Raw genomic sequence first — 20279 nt, 5'->3', positions numbered from 1 at the left:
CCTTCTAATTTCTCTGATTTATCACAAAAACAAACTAAATGCAGTTATTGTTTATTGTACTAAATGTCATATTTTTGTAACTCCTCAAAATCCTAACCTCTACCCTGTTCCTGTTTTTAGTCATCAGAAGCTACATTAAAAACTTTGATCTATTCAGACTAATATCAACTGTTTTTTATACTACGGTTTATATGCATTATAAATACCCCACAAAAACACATTTTTTTCTCCCAATAAAGGTGATTCTCTTGAAAGACAGAATTGGCTTTAAGTTTTTTGTTTTTGCTTAACTGGGGATAGAACCCAGGGGCATTCTATCTCTGAGCTACATCCCCAATCCTTTTTTTTTTTTTTTTTAAGTCTTTTATATTTTTTGAAACAGGGTCTCACTGAGTTGCAAAGGGCCTCGCTAAGTATCAGGCTGTTTGAAAACCGTGATCCTCCAGTCTCTGCCTCCCGAATGCTGGGATTACAAGCGTGCAACACCACGCCCGGCAACTTGGCTTTAAGCTTTTTAAAAATGCATGTCTGTAAGCTAAAATAATAGATTCTCAATCTAAAACTTTTACTGCTTGATTCTTTGCTCTTCTATAATTTTCTTTGAAGTCTGGCTCCTATCTAAAACAAGCTCACTTCTTTAGATTAGTTTTGTCTTCCTGAAGTAGACATGTTAAATTTAGAAATAATACAATTAGGCCAGGCATGGTGGCGCACGCTTGTAATCCCCGTGCTTGGGAGGCGGAGACAGGAGGATCGCGCAGGTTCGAAGCCAGCCGCGTTGGCTTAAGACACCCTGTTTCCAAATAAAAAAGTATGAAAATAGGTACTGGGAGTGTAGCCCAGAGGTAGAAGGGTTTCCAGGAAGCCCAGTAGTACCACCAAAAATAATATAATAATAATAATAATAATAATAATAATAATAATGCAATTAGCACTGTGTAAGCATGCACTCACAAATAGTAACAGCTAGAGTATTGACTTACTGTGGTTTAGCTTTAAAAATAAACAAAGGTTGTTTTAATAAGAACCAATTCAAAAGTGACATTTAGAAGAAGTGACTTGCTTACCTCTGTTGGTTTGTAGCAGTCTACGAGCGCTTCCTAGAATAAACACACATAAAACCAGCTCTGTTATTTTAAAATTCACTATCACTTTTAAAGTGAACCTGAACATCATTTCACCCATATACTGTTATTTTCGCAATGGCAAATCAAGATTTCGTGTTAACTATCTACAATCACCCTTTATTTTGGCCCAAGTTGGTCCCCTGCAGATATTAACATATCATTAATATGCAGGAACACTTTGTTTTCAGAGTGTACACACATGCACCTTTACATAGGAAGTTTTTGAAAAGAAAAATCTCCTCTCATAACAATGAAAAGAAAACACAGCCCTTCACTCCCTTTACAAAGGAGAGCTGACGTGTGTGTGTGTGTGTGTGTGTGTGTGTGTGTGTGTGTGTGTGTATGGAGCCCAGGGGCCTTCTACCTCTAGGCTATACTCCCAGACCTATTTTGTATTTTATTTGGAAACAGGTCTCACTAAGCTGCTGAGAGCCTCACTAAGTAGCTGAGGCTGGCTTTGAACCCGCACCTGCATGATCCTCTTATCTCAGCCTCAGCCTCCCAAGTACGGGGATCACAAGTGTGCGCCACAACGCCTGGCTTGAGAGCTGACTTTAAAGAGTGAAGTGAAGGTGGCCATCAGGTTGCGGTCTGCAAAGTGCTGCAGACTAGGCTCAAACCCAGGGGCCCTCCACAGGATCCAAATCCCCCACTGTAGACTTCCTGCTTCAACTGAATGTGACCCAGAGAGATCCAAACGGCTTCAAACCCACCCACATGATCAATGACTTTGTGTGCACACACACGTGCACCCACACACACACACCTTTCCTTTGGGCTGCCTACTTGGTTAATATTAAACTGCATATTGAGGCCTTCTGTAAAAGAGTATGGCAGTCACGGTAGACATGGAGAAGGGACTTTGGCCAGGATCCAACCACAGACCAGCTTGAGAATCAGTCTCCTCAGGCTTCAACATTCTCACCTAGAAACTAAGGGGGTTATGACCTGATGACAGCTAAGAAAGCCTGGGTCAAGTTTCTGATTTGCAGGCAACTTTTTTTTTTTTTTTTTCTGTGCTGGGGATGGAACCCAGGGAGGTTCTACTTCCAAGCTACACCCCCAGCCCTATTTTTTTATTCTTTATTTTAAAACAGGGTCTCACTGAGTTGCAAAGGGTCTCACTAAGTAGCTGAGACTGTCCAGGAACCGCGATCCTCCTGTCTCAGCCTCCCAAATGCTGGGATTATAAGCGTGCGCCACCACGCTCAGCTTCAGGCAACTTTTTAATGTCACTACGTCTTTTATAGAAATAATGCCTACTTTTATCTTTATTTTTAACTAGTATGCTCTAGTCTCCCAACTAAATCTGCAGACAAGAAATAATCATTATAATTAAGGTTGCTCAGCACTCCAGGGATACGAATGATAACTAACACATTAAACACATCAGTGCATTAAAATGTGTCCTTTGACTTGCCTTAGTGGCCACTTGCCATTGTTGATGATCAACAGCCATTAACAGTAAGTACCAGTGGACAGTAAGAGCAACGGCAGGTCAAAGATTAGTTAGTTTTAGAAATCCCCACATGTAGATTTTAAAATGATAGGTTTGGAGCCAGACGTGGTGGCGCATACCTGCAATCCTAGTACTTGGGAGGCTGAGACAGGAGGATCACAGGTTCCAGGCTGGCTTCAGCAAGTAGTGAGACTCCCAGAAACCCAGCAAGACTCTGTTTCAAAACCAAAATTTAGAGCTGGGCATGAGAGCACATGCTTGTAACCCCAGCTTTTGGGAGGCTGAGACAGGAGGATCACAGGTTTGTGGCCAGCCTCAGCTACTTAAGAGAAGCCCTTTGCAACTGAGACCCTATCTCAAATTAAAGAATAAAAAATCAGGCTGGGGTTGTAGCCCGGAGGTAGAATGCCCCTGGGTTCCATCCCCAGTACTACGAAAATAAATAAATAAATAAATAAATAAATAAATAAATAAATAAAATGATAAATCTGACCTCCTGTGGGAAGGACTGTGCCCATTCCATTGCTTTCCATTCAGGAAACACTAGACAACCCAATCTCCACTGTTACACAGAGTGCCAGCGGGTGAGCAGCTACTAAAGGATATTTTACTAAATAGAATTATGTCATAAGCAAACTAATCTAGAGAAGAATTTCATGAGTTAGTCACAGCTGTGAGATCAGAGCCCAGGGCTGGGCTAGTCCCAGTTCCAGCTCAGTCCCTTCCCTCACCTGCCAGGGGAATCTGTGCCTTCCCTTGAAAACTGGCCTCCGAGGCAGAACCAGCTCTCTCTCCCAAGACAATGAAGCTGGAGAAAGTCCTGTCTGTAAGGCTCGTGGAGAACTGGCTACAGCCAAGAGCTGCCTTATCATCAGAGAGAGAGCTGCCTTATCATCAGACCCACGGCCTACGAGGGTGGACTCCGCACCAGTGCTTTCCGCTCTTCAAAATGCCACTGCCTGAGTCCTGCAGGCAAGAGTCGCTTCACGACCAGCTCTGGAGACCCAGATGGATTCAAACACCCGTGACTGGAAATGTCTAGTTGTAGGCGGCCACCGACCTGTAATTTTGAAGCTCTCTCTTCTTCGCTGTCTGCATCGAGAAGATCATCAATGTCGATTTCTACATCTGGCATTTCTTCTTCCTGGGAGCAAATATAAAAGGAAATTTTAGTTAAAGAGAAACTGGATGTGCCAAACCCAGTTTAGTAGAGGTAAATAAACAACTAGATTATCAGTGGATTTGGGGGTGATGGGTAAGGAGGGGAAAGAGAGATGGAGAAGACGAGGGGAAGGAGAGGAAGAGGGGAAGAGGAGAAAACAAGAGGGAAGAGAATGGGGAAGGGGAAAGAAGCAGAAAGAAAAAGGGCAGAAGGAGGAGGGAAGAGAGAAAGGAAGGAGATTTAAGAATCACAAAGCAATAAACAGTACCATTTCAGAAATGATTTTCTACTTTCCTGCAGAAAACTGCACCTATGACTATAGAGTAGGGGATTTGCTGCAGATCACAGAAAGGTGGGAGTCGCAGTTTCCCACCTGACCTGGGCGCTTCCTCTGGTGACCACCCCCATCCTTATTCAGTGATCTCCCTTCACTGCCTGGGGCTGGGAAGACCTCATTCCACCATGGCTTTGTTTTTGTTTACTTTTCTTTTGTTTTTTTGGGTGACAGCAAGGCCCCAGTCCCTGTTACTGATTCAGAGAGAAAAATCCAACAGAGACCCAAGGAGGCCCTGGGAAGGCCACTTCCTACAAATGCATCCCTCCCGCGCCCTCTGTACTGAGCACAGGCTGAGGAGGATGTCAGCCCTGGAAACTGCTGGACCCCTCTGTAGCCATGAAGAGAGTCTGAGTTCAGGATGAGGCTGACTCCATGGCGGGCAGAGCAGAGAGAAATTAAAAGCAAAAAACAGGGTTTTGGGTAAAATCATCAAGTCACCAGGTCAAACCACCTGTGAGGTAGGTGAGCCAATCCCTTATGTTGCTGTAGCCAGTGTGGGATAACGGATCAAATACATCCCGTCTAGAAAGGAGGGCAAGAAGGGGAAACAATCTCACTAACTTGCGATCTGAACTTCCAACACAAAGCAGACCTTGGCCCCCTCTTATCTCTTCTAATGTCTAAATCTCCACTAGGTCTCTCAGGACAGCATCAGAAAATGCTGAAAAAAAAAATAGCCTGTAAAGAGACACCCGCAATTCTGCATTTCATCTTACCCTGTGCTGTCACTGGCTGCCCAACTACTCTCCCGCACCATGGGGATGGCTGAGGGTACCTGCAGGAGCTGGGGAGGAAGGTGCATGCCAGGACAGTGGGTGGTCGCCTCCATAAGCTCCCTCATCCCGACTTCTCAGGCAAGGCTGACTTTCTAGATATTTCCTTTCTAGTAAAACGCATTTTAATATTAAGTAATAGTACTCGACATTTTTAGGTGTTTGGTTCCAGCACAGAAATGAAGACCCAAGTGTATAGGGCACATGGAGGAAGATTGCACCTTAACTTTTAGTAATACTGGGTTGAGAGCAGGCCCTCCATTGAAAGAAAAACTTCAGAAACAACCCTTTCCCTAATCTGCTTGTGGCTTATCTCTGCTACTGTGGAAATTGCTGTTTAGGCCCTTTTCCCACGTGTTAAGTGGGATAACATGCTTTGAAACCAGTATTTATCAAAGTGAATGTTTGAAGTCTCATTCCCAAGCTTCTATATAAAGGAAGGAAGGTTTTATATTTTCTTTTATTGTACTTAATGATCATGTACCTATAAGCAGAAGCTAGTTATCTAGAAGTAGGAAGTTTCAATGTTTTGATGGATGTAAGGCTGCAGGTGGTCTTTCTCTTGCTAGGAGCATGGGCTCTCATGCAAGGAAGCCTGGGCCGAAGCCAGCTCTGCCACTAACTTACTGTGTGACACTGGGCATGTTTCTCTGGTCATAGTTTACTTGCCTATAAAGTGGAATAGAGCCAGGCTTGGTGGCACATGCTTGTAATCCCCGCACTTGGGAGGCAGAGACAGGAGGATCGTGCAGGTTTGAAGCCAGCCTCGTGCGCTGGCTTAGGAGACCCTGTTTCCAAATAAAAATGTAAAAATAGGTCTGGGAGTGTAGCCCGGAGGTAGAAGGGCTTCCAGGAACCCCAGTACCACCAAAACAAAAACAAAAACAAACAAACAAAAAATAGTGGAATAGAAGCTGGGCGTGGTGGCGCACGCTTGTAATCCCCATGCTTGGGAGGCGGAGACAGGAGAATCGCGCAGGTTCAAAGCCAGCCACGCTGGCTTAAAAGACCCTGTTTCCAAATAAAAGAGTATAAAATAGGGTCTGGGATTGTAGCCTGGATGAAGAAGGGTTTCCAGGAACCCCAGTACCACCAAAAAAAAAAAAAAAAAAAGTGGGGTAGTAAATACCAACTATCTTTACTATGTGGATTAAGTTAATTGATATCAAGTTCTGAGAATCATCCCTGGCACAGAGCAAAGACTTTCTTAGCCCTGGTTATAACTTCCATGATATTGTAAGACAAGCAATCCATGAAAACTGAAACTTAAGTAGAAGGCAATTCTAACATCCTTGGTCTTATTAGAGCCAAAAATCTAAAAAAATAATTTAATAATAACAAGAGATAAATATGTCACTGGACATGGTGGTGCACACTTGTAATCCCAGCATTTGGGAGGCTGAGACAGGAGGATCACAGTTCACGGACAACCTCAGCTTACTAGTGAGGTCCTTTGCAACTCAGTGAGACCCTATTTCAAAATAAAGAATAAAAAATAGGGCTGGGGGTGTAGCTCAGAGGTTGACTACCCCTGGATTCCATCCCCAGTACCACCCTCCCCCCAAAAAAAAAATCTCAGGAAGTTCTAATGGCCTCAGGAATTGGAACAACTGCTTCTTGATAGGAAGTAGTTACAGGAATAGAATTAAAGCAGAGTCCCCTGGCTTCCCAGGATGCACAGAAGCTACACCAGTGGGCTAAGGATCTGACTATGAGAACTGTCTTGGGTACCCTCCTTGTCCTGGGAACTTCATCTACCCGAGCCAGTGAGCACAGGCGTCACTAGCCTCAGAGAGGATGCTGCTGGGCTGATGTAACTTTCCCCTCCTTCCCATAATTCACAAGTATGACCATCAGTTGGCTTCTCAGACTGGTGGAAAGCAGTAATTTCCAATGAGACACCATTTTTAGCCCCTCTATCAAGGCAGGGCAAGGAGGTGAGTACCAATGTATCTCCTTCAGGGAAGAGGATGCTGGAAAGAGCCCAAAGCTGCTCTTGCTTGCCAGGATGCAGAAAATACACACAGGATGTGGGTGCTGCTCCGCTCTGCAGATGCCCACTTCCCGGGCCGCCACACCCGTCCCTCCACCTCTGGCCTTCTCTCGCCCAGATGCTCTTGTACCCAAACACCTAACTTAGTGTATATCCAAAATCATAGTTGAAAGAAACACTGGCAAGAGAAGGGGAGATAGTAGAGGGCCCCAAGTAGTCAGAGCAATGAGTACCGCTCGACGTAGCAATGAGTTTAGAGGCGGCATAGCTTTGAAGGCTTTGCCCGACTTTCAACAGAAAGGACCAGTGGGGACACAGAGGCCAGCAAAGAAGCTCACTGGGTCACAGAGCAACCGAGTCCCATGGACAGGAGCTCAGGTTGCTCCTGGGAAGCCCCAGGGTGGTGGCGGCACCCCCAGGACCACCCCCAGGATGGTGCATGGTGGAGGCCATGCTGGACCGGCCACTGAAGAAGAGCCGGGCATGTATTTCAGGCTTGTTCTACAAAATGAAGCCCGAGGTGCATTCAGCTACGTCCACAGCACTAGCGACTCTAGTAACCACCGCAGAAGACTGGAACACTTTAGCCAGTCTCCGCTGACTATGCAAGAAAAGCCAAGCACACAGATACATCTCCAAGTGCCAGTCTGTGTAATAGTCTATGCAGCCTCCCCCTTATTTTTCCCTAATCCTCCCCCGGAACAGTCCTCTGGGTTCAGTATTTATACTCTGTGGGAACAAACCATATATTTATATCAGGACTTAATGAAATCAAGCAAGTGAATCAGATATAAAACCTGTTGAAGAAATGCGAGCTAAGAGGAGTGGGTGTCTGCCATTCCTTTGTGCATGTGCGCGCGTGTGCGCACAAGCGTGTGTGTGTGTGTGTGTGTGTGTGTGTGTGTGTGTGTTGCTAGGGCCGGAACCCAAGACACTGAGTATGCTTAGCAAGGACTCTGTCTCCCAGTTATATCCCTAGCCCCTGATGTCTGCTATTCTTAAAGGAAATAAAAGAACAGTAATTTATGAATGTTCCCCCTCGGAAAAGCATAGCAATGGCTTCCCCAGAAAACATCACTGAAAGAGCTTTGCAGCCCAGCAGCGCATGGTCTGACTTGTCCAGCACTGCCTGCCTGACCCCGACACTGCCCTGCGGGAGGCAGCCTCGGCCAGGCAGACTGTGTACGGCTGTGCTAGGTACTACATTTGACCCACTCCCCAGCCCAAGAGACCCAAGTGTCCAACACTGTAACCACCTGTAGTATTTAAATTTAGATTCACCGCCATGAAAGCCACAGCAGAATCCAGTTCCTCATTCACATGTATCAAGTGCTCACCACCACAGGTGACAGACACCTGTCACTGCATGAGAAAGCACAGATGAGAACGCTCTTGTCGTCACCTAGGTTTCTTTGGATGGTGCTGACCTGGAGTCCACGTGCCCTCTGGCTCAGCCTGAGGGAGCAAAGCCCCTTCCCCTCTGGAAGGAGACTGGCAGGAGCGTCTCAAGGTCCCCCCACTACCCAGGGGCAGGTGGCTGGGAGCCCCGGGCGTGGCTTTCCAAGTGGCAAGCTGGTGCAAGCCGAGTGCTCACTGAGTGACCACTGCAAGCTTCGGGCGTCAGCACTATCTGCCCGTCTGTGAGCCTCTCATTTCTCTGGCCAGTTCATCTGAGGCCCGGGAGGAGCTGGAGCTCAGCACGCATGCTCGGAGCTCAGAGCGGGTGTTTTGAGTGCCGGCAGTTCTAACTTTCACAGAGGCTCCGCCCAGCCCTGTGGTCCGAAGGTTGCTCTGAGAGCAGCATGACCCAGTGACCTTAGTGACAGATGGAATCACGAAGGGATGCAGACACCTGCAGACACCTACCAGGGCGGACCAGACATGAACTGTGTTTGGATATGGCCACACATTGAAGACACATGCCCAAGCTAGGTGTGGTGGCACTCCTGTAACACCAGGATTTGGGAGGCTGAGACAGGAGGATCGCACGTTCGCGGTCAGCCTCAGCTACTTAATGAAGCCCTCCATAACTCAATGAGACCCTGTTTCAAAATAAAGAATAAAAAATAGGGCCAGGGGCGAAGCTCGGAGGTAGAACCTTCCTGGGTTCAGTCCCCAGCACCACACACACATAAAAAAAAAATGTGTAGGACAAACAAAATCATGAGCCTGTGGGCTGTCAGTTCCCCGCCCTGTGCTGCAGAAACAGTAGCCACACAGAGCCCTGAGCGCAGGAACCAGAGAACAGAGGGAAAGCTGGCTGGGCCTCTGGCCCAGGCGGATGAGGCGGAGGCTGAGGCCACGGGGCTGCGGGTGAGCCGCAGCAAGAGTGAAGGGAAGGTTTCAAACCAGCGATAAACAGGGAGGAGAAACGGAACGTGCAAACTGGGTATCGGATGAAGGAGAAGGAAAGTTATGAGAAGACCAGGTGCTGAGCCTGAGACGTACTGCAAAGAGATGGCGGGGGCAGGAGACCTTGAAGACGTTTGGCACCGACCAGTGGGTCAGACGCCAGCCACCTCAGGCCCACCCAGCTTCTCAGCAAAGCTGAAGGCCCAGGTGGCTCTGCACATGGGCACTGCAGGCTAGCAACCGCCGAGCTCAGCACCTGAGGGCGTGAGCTCACATGCACGCACACACGTGTGTACACACCTGCGTGCACACCATTGTGAACATGCTCTGACACCATGTATATACACACCTGTGTGCACATTGCTGCGAACACACTCTCATACCATGTATAAACACACACTGAATTCACAGCATTGTGAACACGCTCTGACACCATGTATACACATACACCTGCATGAACATCTCTGTGAACACATTCTAACACACACTATGAATGCACACACATACCTGAATGCACACTGCTGTGAACATACACACCATTTAGGTACACACATCTGCATGCACATCACCATACAAAGAATCACACACACAGTGTATACATGCAAATAATCATGCAAACATGCACAAACACCTGAATGCACACCACTATACAGACACACATGCCATGCACATGCACACATGCTCTCACACACACGTTCCATCCACATGCACACATGCTCTCACACACACGCCATGCATACACACACACACATACACACACGCACACTTCTAACTAAACCCCATCAGGTATCACCCACGCTTTCACAAAATGCTCAGTCTCCACCCTGTCCTGCGGGGAGGGTGGGCAGGAATGCTCCAGCTGAAACTTAACCTGAAAGTGGATCATAGTTTTCAAGCTCCATGGGTCACAGCTTAACAGCAGTTGTCAGCAAACATCTGGGAATGAGGATGGTAACACACCGTGAGCTGAAACCACTGTGCAGACTGCGGCGGCCGGTGGAACGGTGGGGCTGCGGAAGGAGGCCTGGGCATGGTGGGCAGCCGCTCCCAGGCCGTCCACGCCTTCCAGGAAGCCCAGCGCGACCTCTGACTGTGAACCCTTGGGATGATTTGATTACAGCATAATGAAATACAGAGTATTTTATTCTCCATGAAAATACTTGCACTTGGTGCTTTCATTTTAATGGCCACCCTTTCTTTAAATAAGGACATTCTCAGGATGCTCTGGACGGCCATCCGGCCATCCGATGACCAACTCAGGCTGGGCCCACTCCGTGTTTACCCACTGGTGTCACGCAGAATTAGGTTACTTGTCATGGGCTAACGAAAAAAGAGCCAGCGGGCAGAGTTAATATAGCAATTTAATATATAGATGACTCATGCCACAAAGTGAAGCCAGAAGATGTCACTCAAAGGACACTAAGCCTCAGCGATCTGCACCTAATTCCTGTTACAAAAGGAATGAAGTCAGCCGTCACAGTAAATTAATGGTGTGCATTTGAGTTTCATGGATTTCATTGTATTTAATTCTGATGGGGATTTTATAATTGGAATAACTATAAGCATAAGTTCTTCCTGGATTTAAGTGATACTCATTAAAATAATATTATAATATTAAGCATTCAGATCAGCCCTGGAGTCTGCAAGAAAGTATTTCCCCTTAAAAGGGGACCCGATGTGCCAGTGGCACATCATTTCAAAATATCAGAACTATCCCACCTCTTAAAGCTTTTCCACCTCAACACCACCACAGTGGGGACCAAGCTGCCAATACATGAACCTCCAGCCACAAGGGGAGATCTTGAAAGCTCTCACAAGGAAAAGAGGTCACACACACACACACACACACACACACACACACACACACACACACACACGGAGAGGGAGTCAAAGCCCACAGGCTGCCTGACAGCAACAGGAAACACTCAAAGCCTTGGAGCTACAGGTTGGTCTGTTTTGTATGGCCATAGCAAAATGCCTGAAGCTGGAGAGTTTGTAAAGAAAAGAGGTTTATTTAGCCCACAGTTCTGAAGGTCCAATAGCAAGGCACTGGCCTGATCTGGCAAGGGCTCTGCAGAGTGCCTCATGGCAATGACGCCATCCCCTGGGACAGTGCAAAGGGTGGAAGGAAGAGTTCCCGGGAGGATTCCGCAGAAAGCAAGAGTCCACGGAGAAGGCAGGCTCTCTCCTTTCTAGCAGGCTGCTCTCTCAGGAACCCACACACTCCAGGGAACACCCAACCCACTACACAAAACTGATTTAACCTGCTGGAGAGGGTGGAGCCCTGTGGCCTAGTTATTTCCCACATCTTAAAGATTCCGTCACTTCAACACCACCACAGGGAGGACTGAGCTGCCAACACATGAACCTTGGGCACCAACCACAGCCAAACCGTAGCAGCTGTAATTCTAAAGAGAATCCTAAAGAGAACTGGTTTCCAACCTCAGCACCTACCTCTTCCCAAAACGTCAGTCAGAAGCGAGAAAGAAAACCATAGATGTTTTGACACACTGAGTCTTACATCTTAATAACCCATTTGGGGACAAAGAAATAAAGTGAGGGAATGCCCTGGAGTTATAGCCAAAGATCAGAGTAAACTCAAGACTGAAGAGAGAGCAGTGGGGTTACAGATGTGGAGAACCAGGCAGACAGGTAGAAGAGCACGAAGGAGCCCACGTGAGGCGGGCGCAGAGGCCAGTGCCTGGTAGGCGCACAGCTGCACGGGCAGCGGTCGCTTAGCCGGCTCAGGGCTGCACAGCCTCGGCTAGCGCCTTCAACAGAACTAACCTGGTCAACAATGAACGTTGCTCCAGATGGACGCCACAGTGCCAGGACTTTCCCAGTACATCCTTGTCTTGAAAGTTCAATATCCTCCCATGACCCCCACTCCTCCTTTAAAAATATCAAAACAGCCAGACCTAAGGTGACTCTGGGTGGAGCAAAGGGGCGTCTGAAGTGGTTGTTACGGGGGTCTCTAGTCTGGCCGCTCAGCAGAGCGGGTCTTGGCCCGCCTTCAGCCCAGCACCCCGCTGCTAAGGTCGATTTCTGGGGTACCTGATGCACTACAGGTGACCGCTGCGTCACAAAGGGGAAGAACCACAGGCCATCTCTGCACCTGGTATCGAGCGCCCCCCTTTCCTCCTGCTTCTGAAAGCATATTAGGATACAAGAGAGCAAGAGCGCCATTATTTTACAAGCACCCTAGAATATGTTTTAATTTTTCAATAGATCATAGGCTGAATTTAGCACTCTCGGGATGAGCAACGGATGCCTTGTGATACACCCACATGTCACGGCAGACTGGGTCTCACCGCCACCCTCACAACAAGTGACATCAAACAAACAATGGCTGGCAGACATGAAGATTCACATCACTGGCCATGATAGATTATTCTAGAATCGGGCACATCTACATCAAGATCTCAGGGCTCCAGGCCGCCCCACGCGGCATCCACTTACTCAGCAACTTCTACCTTCCAGGGGTTAAAAGTGAATACTAGCCGGTGGTGGTGCGTGCTTGTAATCCCAGCATGCAGAAGGCTGAGACAGGAGGATCTCGGTTTGCGGCCAGCCTCAGCTACTTAGTGAGGTCCTTTGCAACTCTGTGAGACCCTGTTTCAAAATAAAGAATAAATTTTAAAATTAGGGCTGGGGGTGTAGCTCAGAGATAGAATGATCCTGGGTTCCATCCCCAGTACTGCAAAAAAATAAAAATAAAAATAAAAGCTTTGGACTTGGGCACATTTGGGATTTCATATTTCTGGATTAGGGATCCTCAACCCATATGATATACAGTGTGGCAAGTGGCCTTAAACATTTGGGAGCAAAATGAAGTAGAAGGGAGGGAGACAGAGTAGGAGGGCTGGCATGCGGGCAGGCTGGGCCTCGGAGGGAGTCACCTGAACAAAGATCTGGCGAGGGAAGGACCGTGTCACTTTCTGCGAAGAGTGTCCAGGGAAAAGAGCAAGGCACACCTGTGCAGAGAAGACGCTGGGAGCCCAGGTCCCCACGGTGGAGTTGGGGCCAGTGGAGTGGCCAGGAGCCTGTGGAGACTCAGAGGCCCCAGTAAAGCCGCTGACCTGGGCCCCGAGCCAGCGCACAGCCATTGGTGGGTGGGAGCAGAGACAAACTTATCCATCTTTGCCAGGGGGTCGTCCCGGCTGCTTTGTGAAGAATTGCTGCTGGGAGGCGAGGGCACGAGCAGAGACAAGTTGCTAAGAGATGATTCGGGCTTAGAGCGGGGCACTGGCATAGTATACAGTCTGTCTTGCAATCCAGCTCTTCTGCGGGTCTCCACTAATCCAAACGGCAGAGAAAATCAACTAGTTAGTTAGCAGCTCCAGGTTCTGCAGTTGCCGGAGGCTAAAGATTTGGCAGGAAGGCAGTTACAAGCACACACCTACCAGACAGGACCAGCAGGCCACATCCTTGGTGCCACAGACCAGGAGGTGAGGGAGAGCATCTGCTGAGAGTGCCGGGTCCCAGGACTTACCTGAGGCTGCTGACGCTGACTGAGCCCAGGGCCGCTGCACGGGGGCAGCGGCAAAGCAACAGAGAAGCAAGGTGAGAGAGTCTCCTGGGTCTGAAACCCACACACAGGGCTCGGGGCACTGTTCCTCCACTGTACAGCTACATGGGCGTCCCTGGCAATGCAGGGCCCGTGTTCCTAATCCTCAAACATCTCCCTACACTGAGCAATTAGTTTTAGCAAAGGAATATCTCTGGGAAGATCTTCATGGATTTCCCAACATAGAGAAAGAAAAAAGAAAAGAAGGAAGGAAGGAAAGAAAGTCAGAAAGAAATGGCAGAATATGTCCTGCCCTTGTTCTCAAATGCTGCATGAGGCCTGATGAACAAACACAGCATGGGCATCCACACACCAAGAGCTCAGCCTTCTCACATCTGCCCAGGCTGCCCTGCTGCCTGGCACAAGGGATACCCCTGGGACCAAGGCCAGGCAGTCATGTTCCCAGAGTAAGGGGCATGGGGAGGGCAGCCCTGGGTGCCTGCCACCCACGGCCTGTGTGAGCTGGGGCAAGGCAGCTCCGCCTTCTCACCTCATTTCCCAACCCTGTAACATGGGCCTGCTGTCTAATTCTCAGCGCCAGAGGAAGAGCTAGCCTAATCACACCCAGGCATGGACTGCAAAAACAACATAGGGCCATGTGACATCAGTGGGTACTAAATCAAACAGGCACAGACGATCCATGGATTCCACTTTATAAAAATGAAAATAATAGATGTTCAACAGAAATTTCTCTTTCAGAGGATTTTCTACTGCCGATGTATGAAAATTGCAAGTGAAGACCTAACACGTTACCAACTTGTTCAAAACCACAAGGATTAAAACAGAGGGAGAAAAGAAAATGTAAGCAAAAATCTCCAGGTGCAGAGCTTTCTGGAAACAATAACACTTGTCTCTGCCTGGGAACACTAAACACGCACAGCTGGTCATTAACGATGCTAAAGTGACAAGAAAACAGGAAGGCTGCTCCTAATGAGGTCTTTGAGAATGAGGGGTAACTAAGACGGCTCATAAAGATGGCAAGCACCGCCTTCTCCTCTGTGTCACAAACGAGGACAAGGGTCTCTGGATACAGGGGACAGAAGGCCACCAGCCTCGGCCAACTGTGCTCATTTAGAGTAGCGCATTCTCTCAGGACCCAGCCAGCCACAGCAGCATCTACATCAAAGTGCCCAAGTAGGTACCAAGGCAGCCAATAGACACAGACATCAGGACACACATCCTTAAAGACAGTGCCTGCGTGCTCACGCAGGAGGGGCTGAGGAGCGCAGGAATATGGACCCGACAATCCTCAAGAAGCTCACATTGGTACTGAAGACCAATGTGGTAAGGACACCGGAGGAAAATAAAGGCATGTTCCAAAACCAAAGGCTGGTGTCACCTAAGGAGGGACAAGGTAGCAGCAGTGCAGCCTGTCCCTAAGAAGTCTCACTTGGTTCTTTCCCGCTTCCCAGTCACTCAGGAATCGGGCCTGAGCTGAAAGATGGTCCATAAGCGCTGCTTCAGTGGAACTTCGTAGGGGCCAAACAGAATCCTCCTAGGCTGAAAACACTCTAATAACTTTGTGGTGGCACAAAGACCATGGGAAGATGCCTGTTACAGACCTACCTCTAAGGGACGATAATTTCTAACATTATCAAACCTATCACTGCACTCCCAACCAAGCCAATACAATGGCGATCCGGGGCCACCACGGGACTGGGCTTCCTAACCCAGAACACTGAATCCAGACGTTTCCACTTCCTGCCTGGGGAAAGCTCCTGAACCAGCTCTGGCCAAATGTGCCCACTATGGGCAGGTGCAGAGAAGAGTAAGACTGAGAGGATTATGTTGGAAAGTCACTTGGAAGAGACCCAAAGGAGGCTGAATCTCATCCAGAGGCTCGGGGCAGCAAGCAGCTACCCTGAGCCCTCCAGCTCAAAGACCATTATGCACATGAGCTATTATTGCACCATAAAAAGACATGGAGGACCTCACCTGCCTATTCAAAGAAGCCAAGCTGGAAAGCCTCCATACTGTACGGTCTCAACTATCTAATGTTCTTAGAGGACGAAGCTATGTAGGTGTAAAAGGACCAATGCGGCGGTTGCCAGGGGCTGGCAAGGAGGGGTGGCTGGGTGGGGCATGGGATAGTTAGTCTGTACTATCTTGGGTCAAAATCCAACTGTTGAGTAATCACACACAAAAAAACTCATTATATATAAGACAAAGAATGAACCCAAATGTAAACATGGACTTTAGCTAATAATATGTGTCAAGACTGGCTCCTCAGGTCCGGCGTGGTGGTGCTTGTAATCCTAGCACTTAGAAGACAGAGATAGGAAGACTGTAAATTTGAGGAAGATAGACACAGGAGGATTGTGAATTTTATAGGGTTATAAAAGTACTTGACTGGTTTTAACTATGCCGCTGAATTTTGAGCTGTACTTCGAGATCATTTTAAAGGCATACCTAGGGGACCCAATGAGGTGGCACAAAAGAAATCAAAGCATGAAGAACCTCAGGTCAGAGATAAAAGCAGTGGAAATGAACCAGGTTATTTGGGGAGTTATTTGGTTTTGGAAGGAGGGGTCATTGTTTCCACTTAGAAAATCTCTTTCCAAAGCCCATCTGCCTTAGTCCTTTTGTACTGCTATAAAGAAAGGCCAGAGACAAGGTGTAAGAGTTTGTTTCTCCCTGTTGTGGGGGCTGGCAAGCGCAGGATATGGGCCAGCAGGCTCAGTGTCTGGTGGAGGGCAGCCTACACTGCCAAGATGGCGGCTCGTCACTCTGTCCCCACCTGGCAAAGGCTTGGAGGAAATGCAGGCAAGCCCTGCCCACTGCATGCAGCCTCTTTCATAAGGGCCTTGTCTCATTCGGGAGGGAAAAGCCCTCAGGGGGGAAACCGGCCCTTGATACTGTCACACTGGCCATTAAATTCCCACCCCTGAATTTTGGAGGAGTCACACGCAAGCCATGCCAACACCTCAGTTAAGAGGCTGAAGGTGAATTTTTCAAGTCACGATTCACAGAAAACCTGCTTCCGAATCCCTGTCAACTTGCAAAAATGTAGATTCCTGGGAACCCCTTTCAAAGCCAAGGCACCCCAACGTCTGAGTGAGGAGCCGAGGAGGGGCCATTGTGCAGAGCCACAGGCAACTGGTATCTGGAAACCTTGCGCTGGGGTTCATGGTTTTCTGTAAATAAAAGAAGCCAGCCCACTGCAGATGGTGACCAGAAAAGAAGAGAAAGCCCCTGTCCCCGTGTGGTGCTGACTTCTGTGCCCTGTTGGAAAAGATACCGAAGCCTGGCTCCGTGATAGGAGCTGAGGACTCTTGCACGATGCAAGACCCGTGTCTACACTTGTGCGGGGGCAGGGGCATGACAATCCACAAGCAAGTAGAGAGGGGCAGATGGTGGCTGCATGAAGAGACCTGGCCCCCAGCAGGAAAGCAAAACTCAGTAGCTGAGGGCGGGTAGGGCTGCCCGGACACAATCAGGGGCACAGCTCTCTGCCACTGCTCATCTTGGCTTCTCCTAAGACCCTCTGAGAACAGATGGCATTCCTGAGGCCCCTGTAGCTTTTCTCAGCCCCTCCAATTGGAAAACGAGGCAAGAAAACCATCTTCCGCAGCTTTGGTAATCATGTGGGTCTTTACCCCAGGACCAGGCAAGATCGGTGCCCAGCTAAGAAGAGGCTGTTTTGGTGGAGTTGTGGGGGCGACCATTCACAACCCCCTTCCTTAGCAGGTCACTCTCCTCTCCCTGGGGAGGGACCACCTGATGACCAGGGCAGGGGCACACGAAGCCGGGCAGGCAGAGGACAGATGTCACACCAGATTGTCCCCACACTGGAGACAGAAGCATCTTTCCCTCCAGCCTGCGTCAACAAGCTGATGCCCACCACCAGGCGTCCCGTGACAGTCTGGAAGTCAGCCATTTGCCAGCCTCTAAAGCAGCCCATTTGCTTTTAGACCACCTGCTCCCATCTTCCCAACCTCACAGACCCCAGGCAGGTAGTGAATGTTCAACTCAACTCAAGAACTTACTGCCTCTGTGTTCAAGACAAGTGCCCCCAGGAGCAGGGGCATCTTCTGAGAGCCACTGCTGGGGGTAAGAGTTTCATTTCCTAGACAAACAACAGTAACGGGGAAGTCCACCTGCTGGTGCACACTGGACCTGCAGCAGGTACTGTCTCAGCGCATCAGAGTAGAGCTCAGCCACTTAGACCTCACCTCTCCTGGCTTCCTTCTTTCCCACAAAGGGATTCCCTCATCCTCCACCTCTCCCAGGACTGAGAAAGACAAGGGCAGCTGATGATCTTGTTCACCCCTCCACAGCCCCAGAGCCACCCCCAGGGCTACGTGTCAGGGAACTGAAGGGGTGAAGCTAGCGGTAGACGTTCACACTGGAGTCCTTGGAGGATGGAAGGCGGTGTCTCAGGGAAAGCAGGAGCGTCAGGCCCTTCCTGATCCCTGGGAGACTCTTGCCCCTCTCCCACATACTGCTGGAACTGCCTGGGATAGTGCCACCTTTATGAGAACAGCTTTGCGGCTTAGACTCCAGGCAAGCAGCAGATGATCGCATTCCAATAATTTCCCAGACCCGAATTTTGTTATTCCGATTTAGTCACAAAGTAAGTTTCAACTATCTAGGCAGCAAGTTGTTATCTCCTCTACATCTGTTCCTTTCGCTACTAGAACAGACACTCCAATTAGATGCTCGCGATGGCAGATGGGTAGGGAGAAGGGGATGCCACGCTTTAATCTCTGCAAATGAATTGATTATCTACATATTTATTTCCCGAAGGGAAAAAATGGTGGCAAAACGTAGGGGGCAGACTCTTCATACCGATGTATGTTTTTATTCCCAGAAAGAGGTGTTAAATGATAAAAATCTTTCCCCAAGCTTTCCTATTTTCTCCTGTGCAGGGAAGATCTTTGGATTGAAGATGACAAATTCAAAACAGCCTTCCAGATTTAAAAAAAAAAAATGGATGGAGTGAAAATTAAGGTTGACGAATCTGATGCCTTGTGCCCACTCCTGCTAAATATTGACAGACGAGAAAGGAGACGTGGACGGCCTCACACCTAGTGGGTGTGCTCCCTCATGATCTGTGGAGGGGCTGAACGATTTACTTTGAGTCCCAATAGCTCTCTGTACTAGCAAGCTTGCTCAGGGTTCCAAAGGCAAGTGGGGCCCAAGATTTATGGTCGCCCAGTTGCTACCAATGACCATAAATCCTCGCCAGCTTCTTGACTGTTCCCACAGCCTGGCTAATACTTAAGCAGGTACAGCAAGAGTAATTGGGACAATTCCCTTCTAAAGGAGAGGATTCCTATTTATAAAGGGGGGTGGCCAACCAGGACCACAGCTCTCAGTCTCTGTGTCACAGGAGAGGAAGACCCCACTTCTGCACTCCCTGAGATGTGATCTTCAGCCCCGATGGTGGCCAGGTTAGAGTCTTGGGACTTTGATCCGTGGCGCCCTGTGTACATCAGGAGATGGGGTGAAGGCCACTGCACTGACCAGGAACTGACCCTGAATTAGCACCAGAAGTTTCTGGCACTGTGGCTCCCACAGCTCATGGGGAACATTCACATGTTCAAACTCAAACCCATTAGGAATGAGCCCAGTGTTCCAGTCTGGGAAGATGACAAAATTCTGGAGATGGATGAAGGGGATGGCCATGCAAAAATGTGAATGTCCTTAGTGCCACTGAACATTTAAAAATGGCTAACACGGTATCTTTTATGTTGTGTTTTACCACAATATGAACAAAAACATTAAGAATATTTTACCACAATATAAACAAAAACATTAAGAAGTGCCAACTTGTCTCCACCAACTCACCAAGAGCTCCCTGAGGACAGGGACTGCGATTCATTTATTTTTGAAACCCTCACACACAGCAGGGTCACCAACACCCGTAGACACACACTGTACTTATTTTTACTGAGTAAATAAATTAAAGCTCTCTCCAAAGTAAGATGCTTAAGCCTAAAACTACCATTAAACACATTTCCTGGAATGTTCAAGTTAAGAATAAGAATGACCCATACAATTAAAAGGGTATTTAACTTCCTCCAGAAATTGACCCAGAACTGGAGACAAAATGGTCACAAATACATATGTATATATGCTATAACTAGTAACTAAGTATGTAAGAAAAGAAACTACAAAAGAAAAGTGGACATATTTTTGTTTTGGTTTGGTTTGGTTTGGTTTTTTTTGGTGGTACTGGGGTTCCTGGAAGCCCTTCTACCTCCGGGCTACACTCCCAGACCTATTTTTACATTTTTATTTGGAAACAGGGTCTCCTAAGCCAGCACGCGCGACTGGCTTCGGACCTGCGCGATCCTCCTGTCTCTGCCTCCCAAGCGCGGGGATTACAAGTGTGCGCCACCACGCTCAGCAAAAAAGTGGGCATATTTTTTTAAATTCTTATCTTTATCCATCCATCCCAGACAGAGTACCTTCTGGATCAGTTGTTATATTTATGATCTGGCTCAATCTGACCTTTAAATATACATCAATAACTATCTTCAACATGTATATATTAAAGAAGTAGG

The 20279-nt window shown here is 48.2% G+C and overlaps 1 protein-coding gene across 1 annotated transcript in view; it reads right to left on the bottom strand.

The window, feature by feature from the left end:
* Positions 1–20279, bottom strand: part of PPP1R14C (protein phosphatase 1 regulatory inhibitor subunit 14C) — a gene marked incomplete at both ends in the record, with an annotated part of 99081 nt that overhangs the window by 34400 nt on the left and 44402 nt on the right. The window contains 2 exons of the mRNA XM_080700389.1: positions 1068–1100; positions 3647–3730. Of these exons, the coding sequence (XP_080556515.1) occupies positions 1068–1100; positions 3647–3730 (117 nt within the window). The remainder of the gene's footprint in view (positions 1–1067; positions 1101–3646; positions 3731–20279) is intronic.

Source organism: Muscardinus avellanarius (genome assembly GCF_963383645.1).
Source record: "Muscardinus avellanarius genome assembly, chromosome: 8".
Classification (NCBI taxonomy): domain Eukaryota; kingdom Metazoa; phylum Chordata; class Mammalia; order Rodentia; family Gliridae; genus Muscardinus; species Muscardinus avellanarius.
This window is presented reverse-complemented; position numbering and strand designations above follow the sequence as displayed.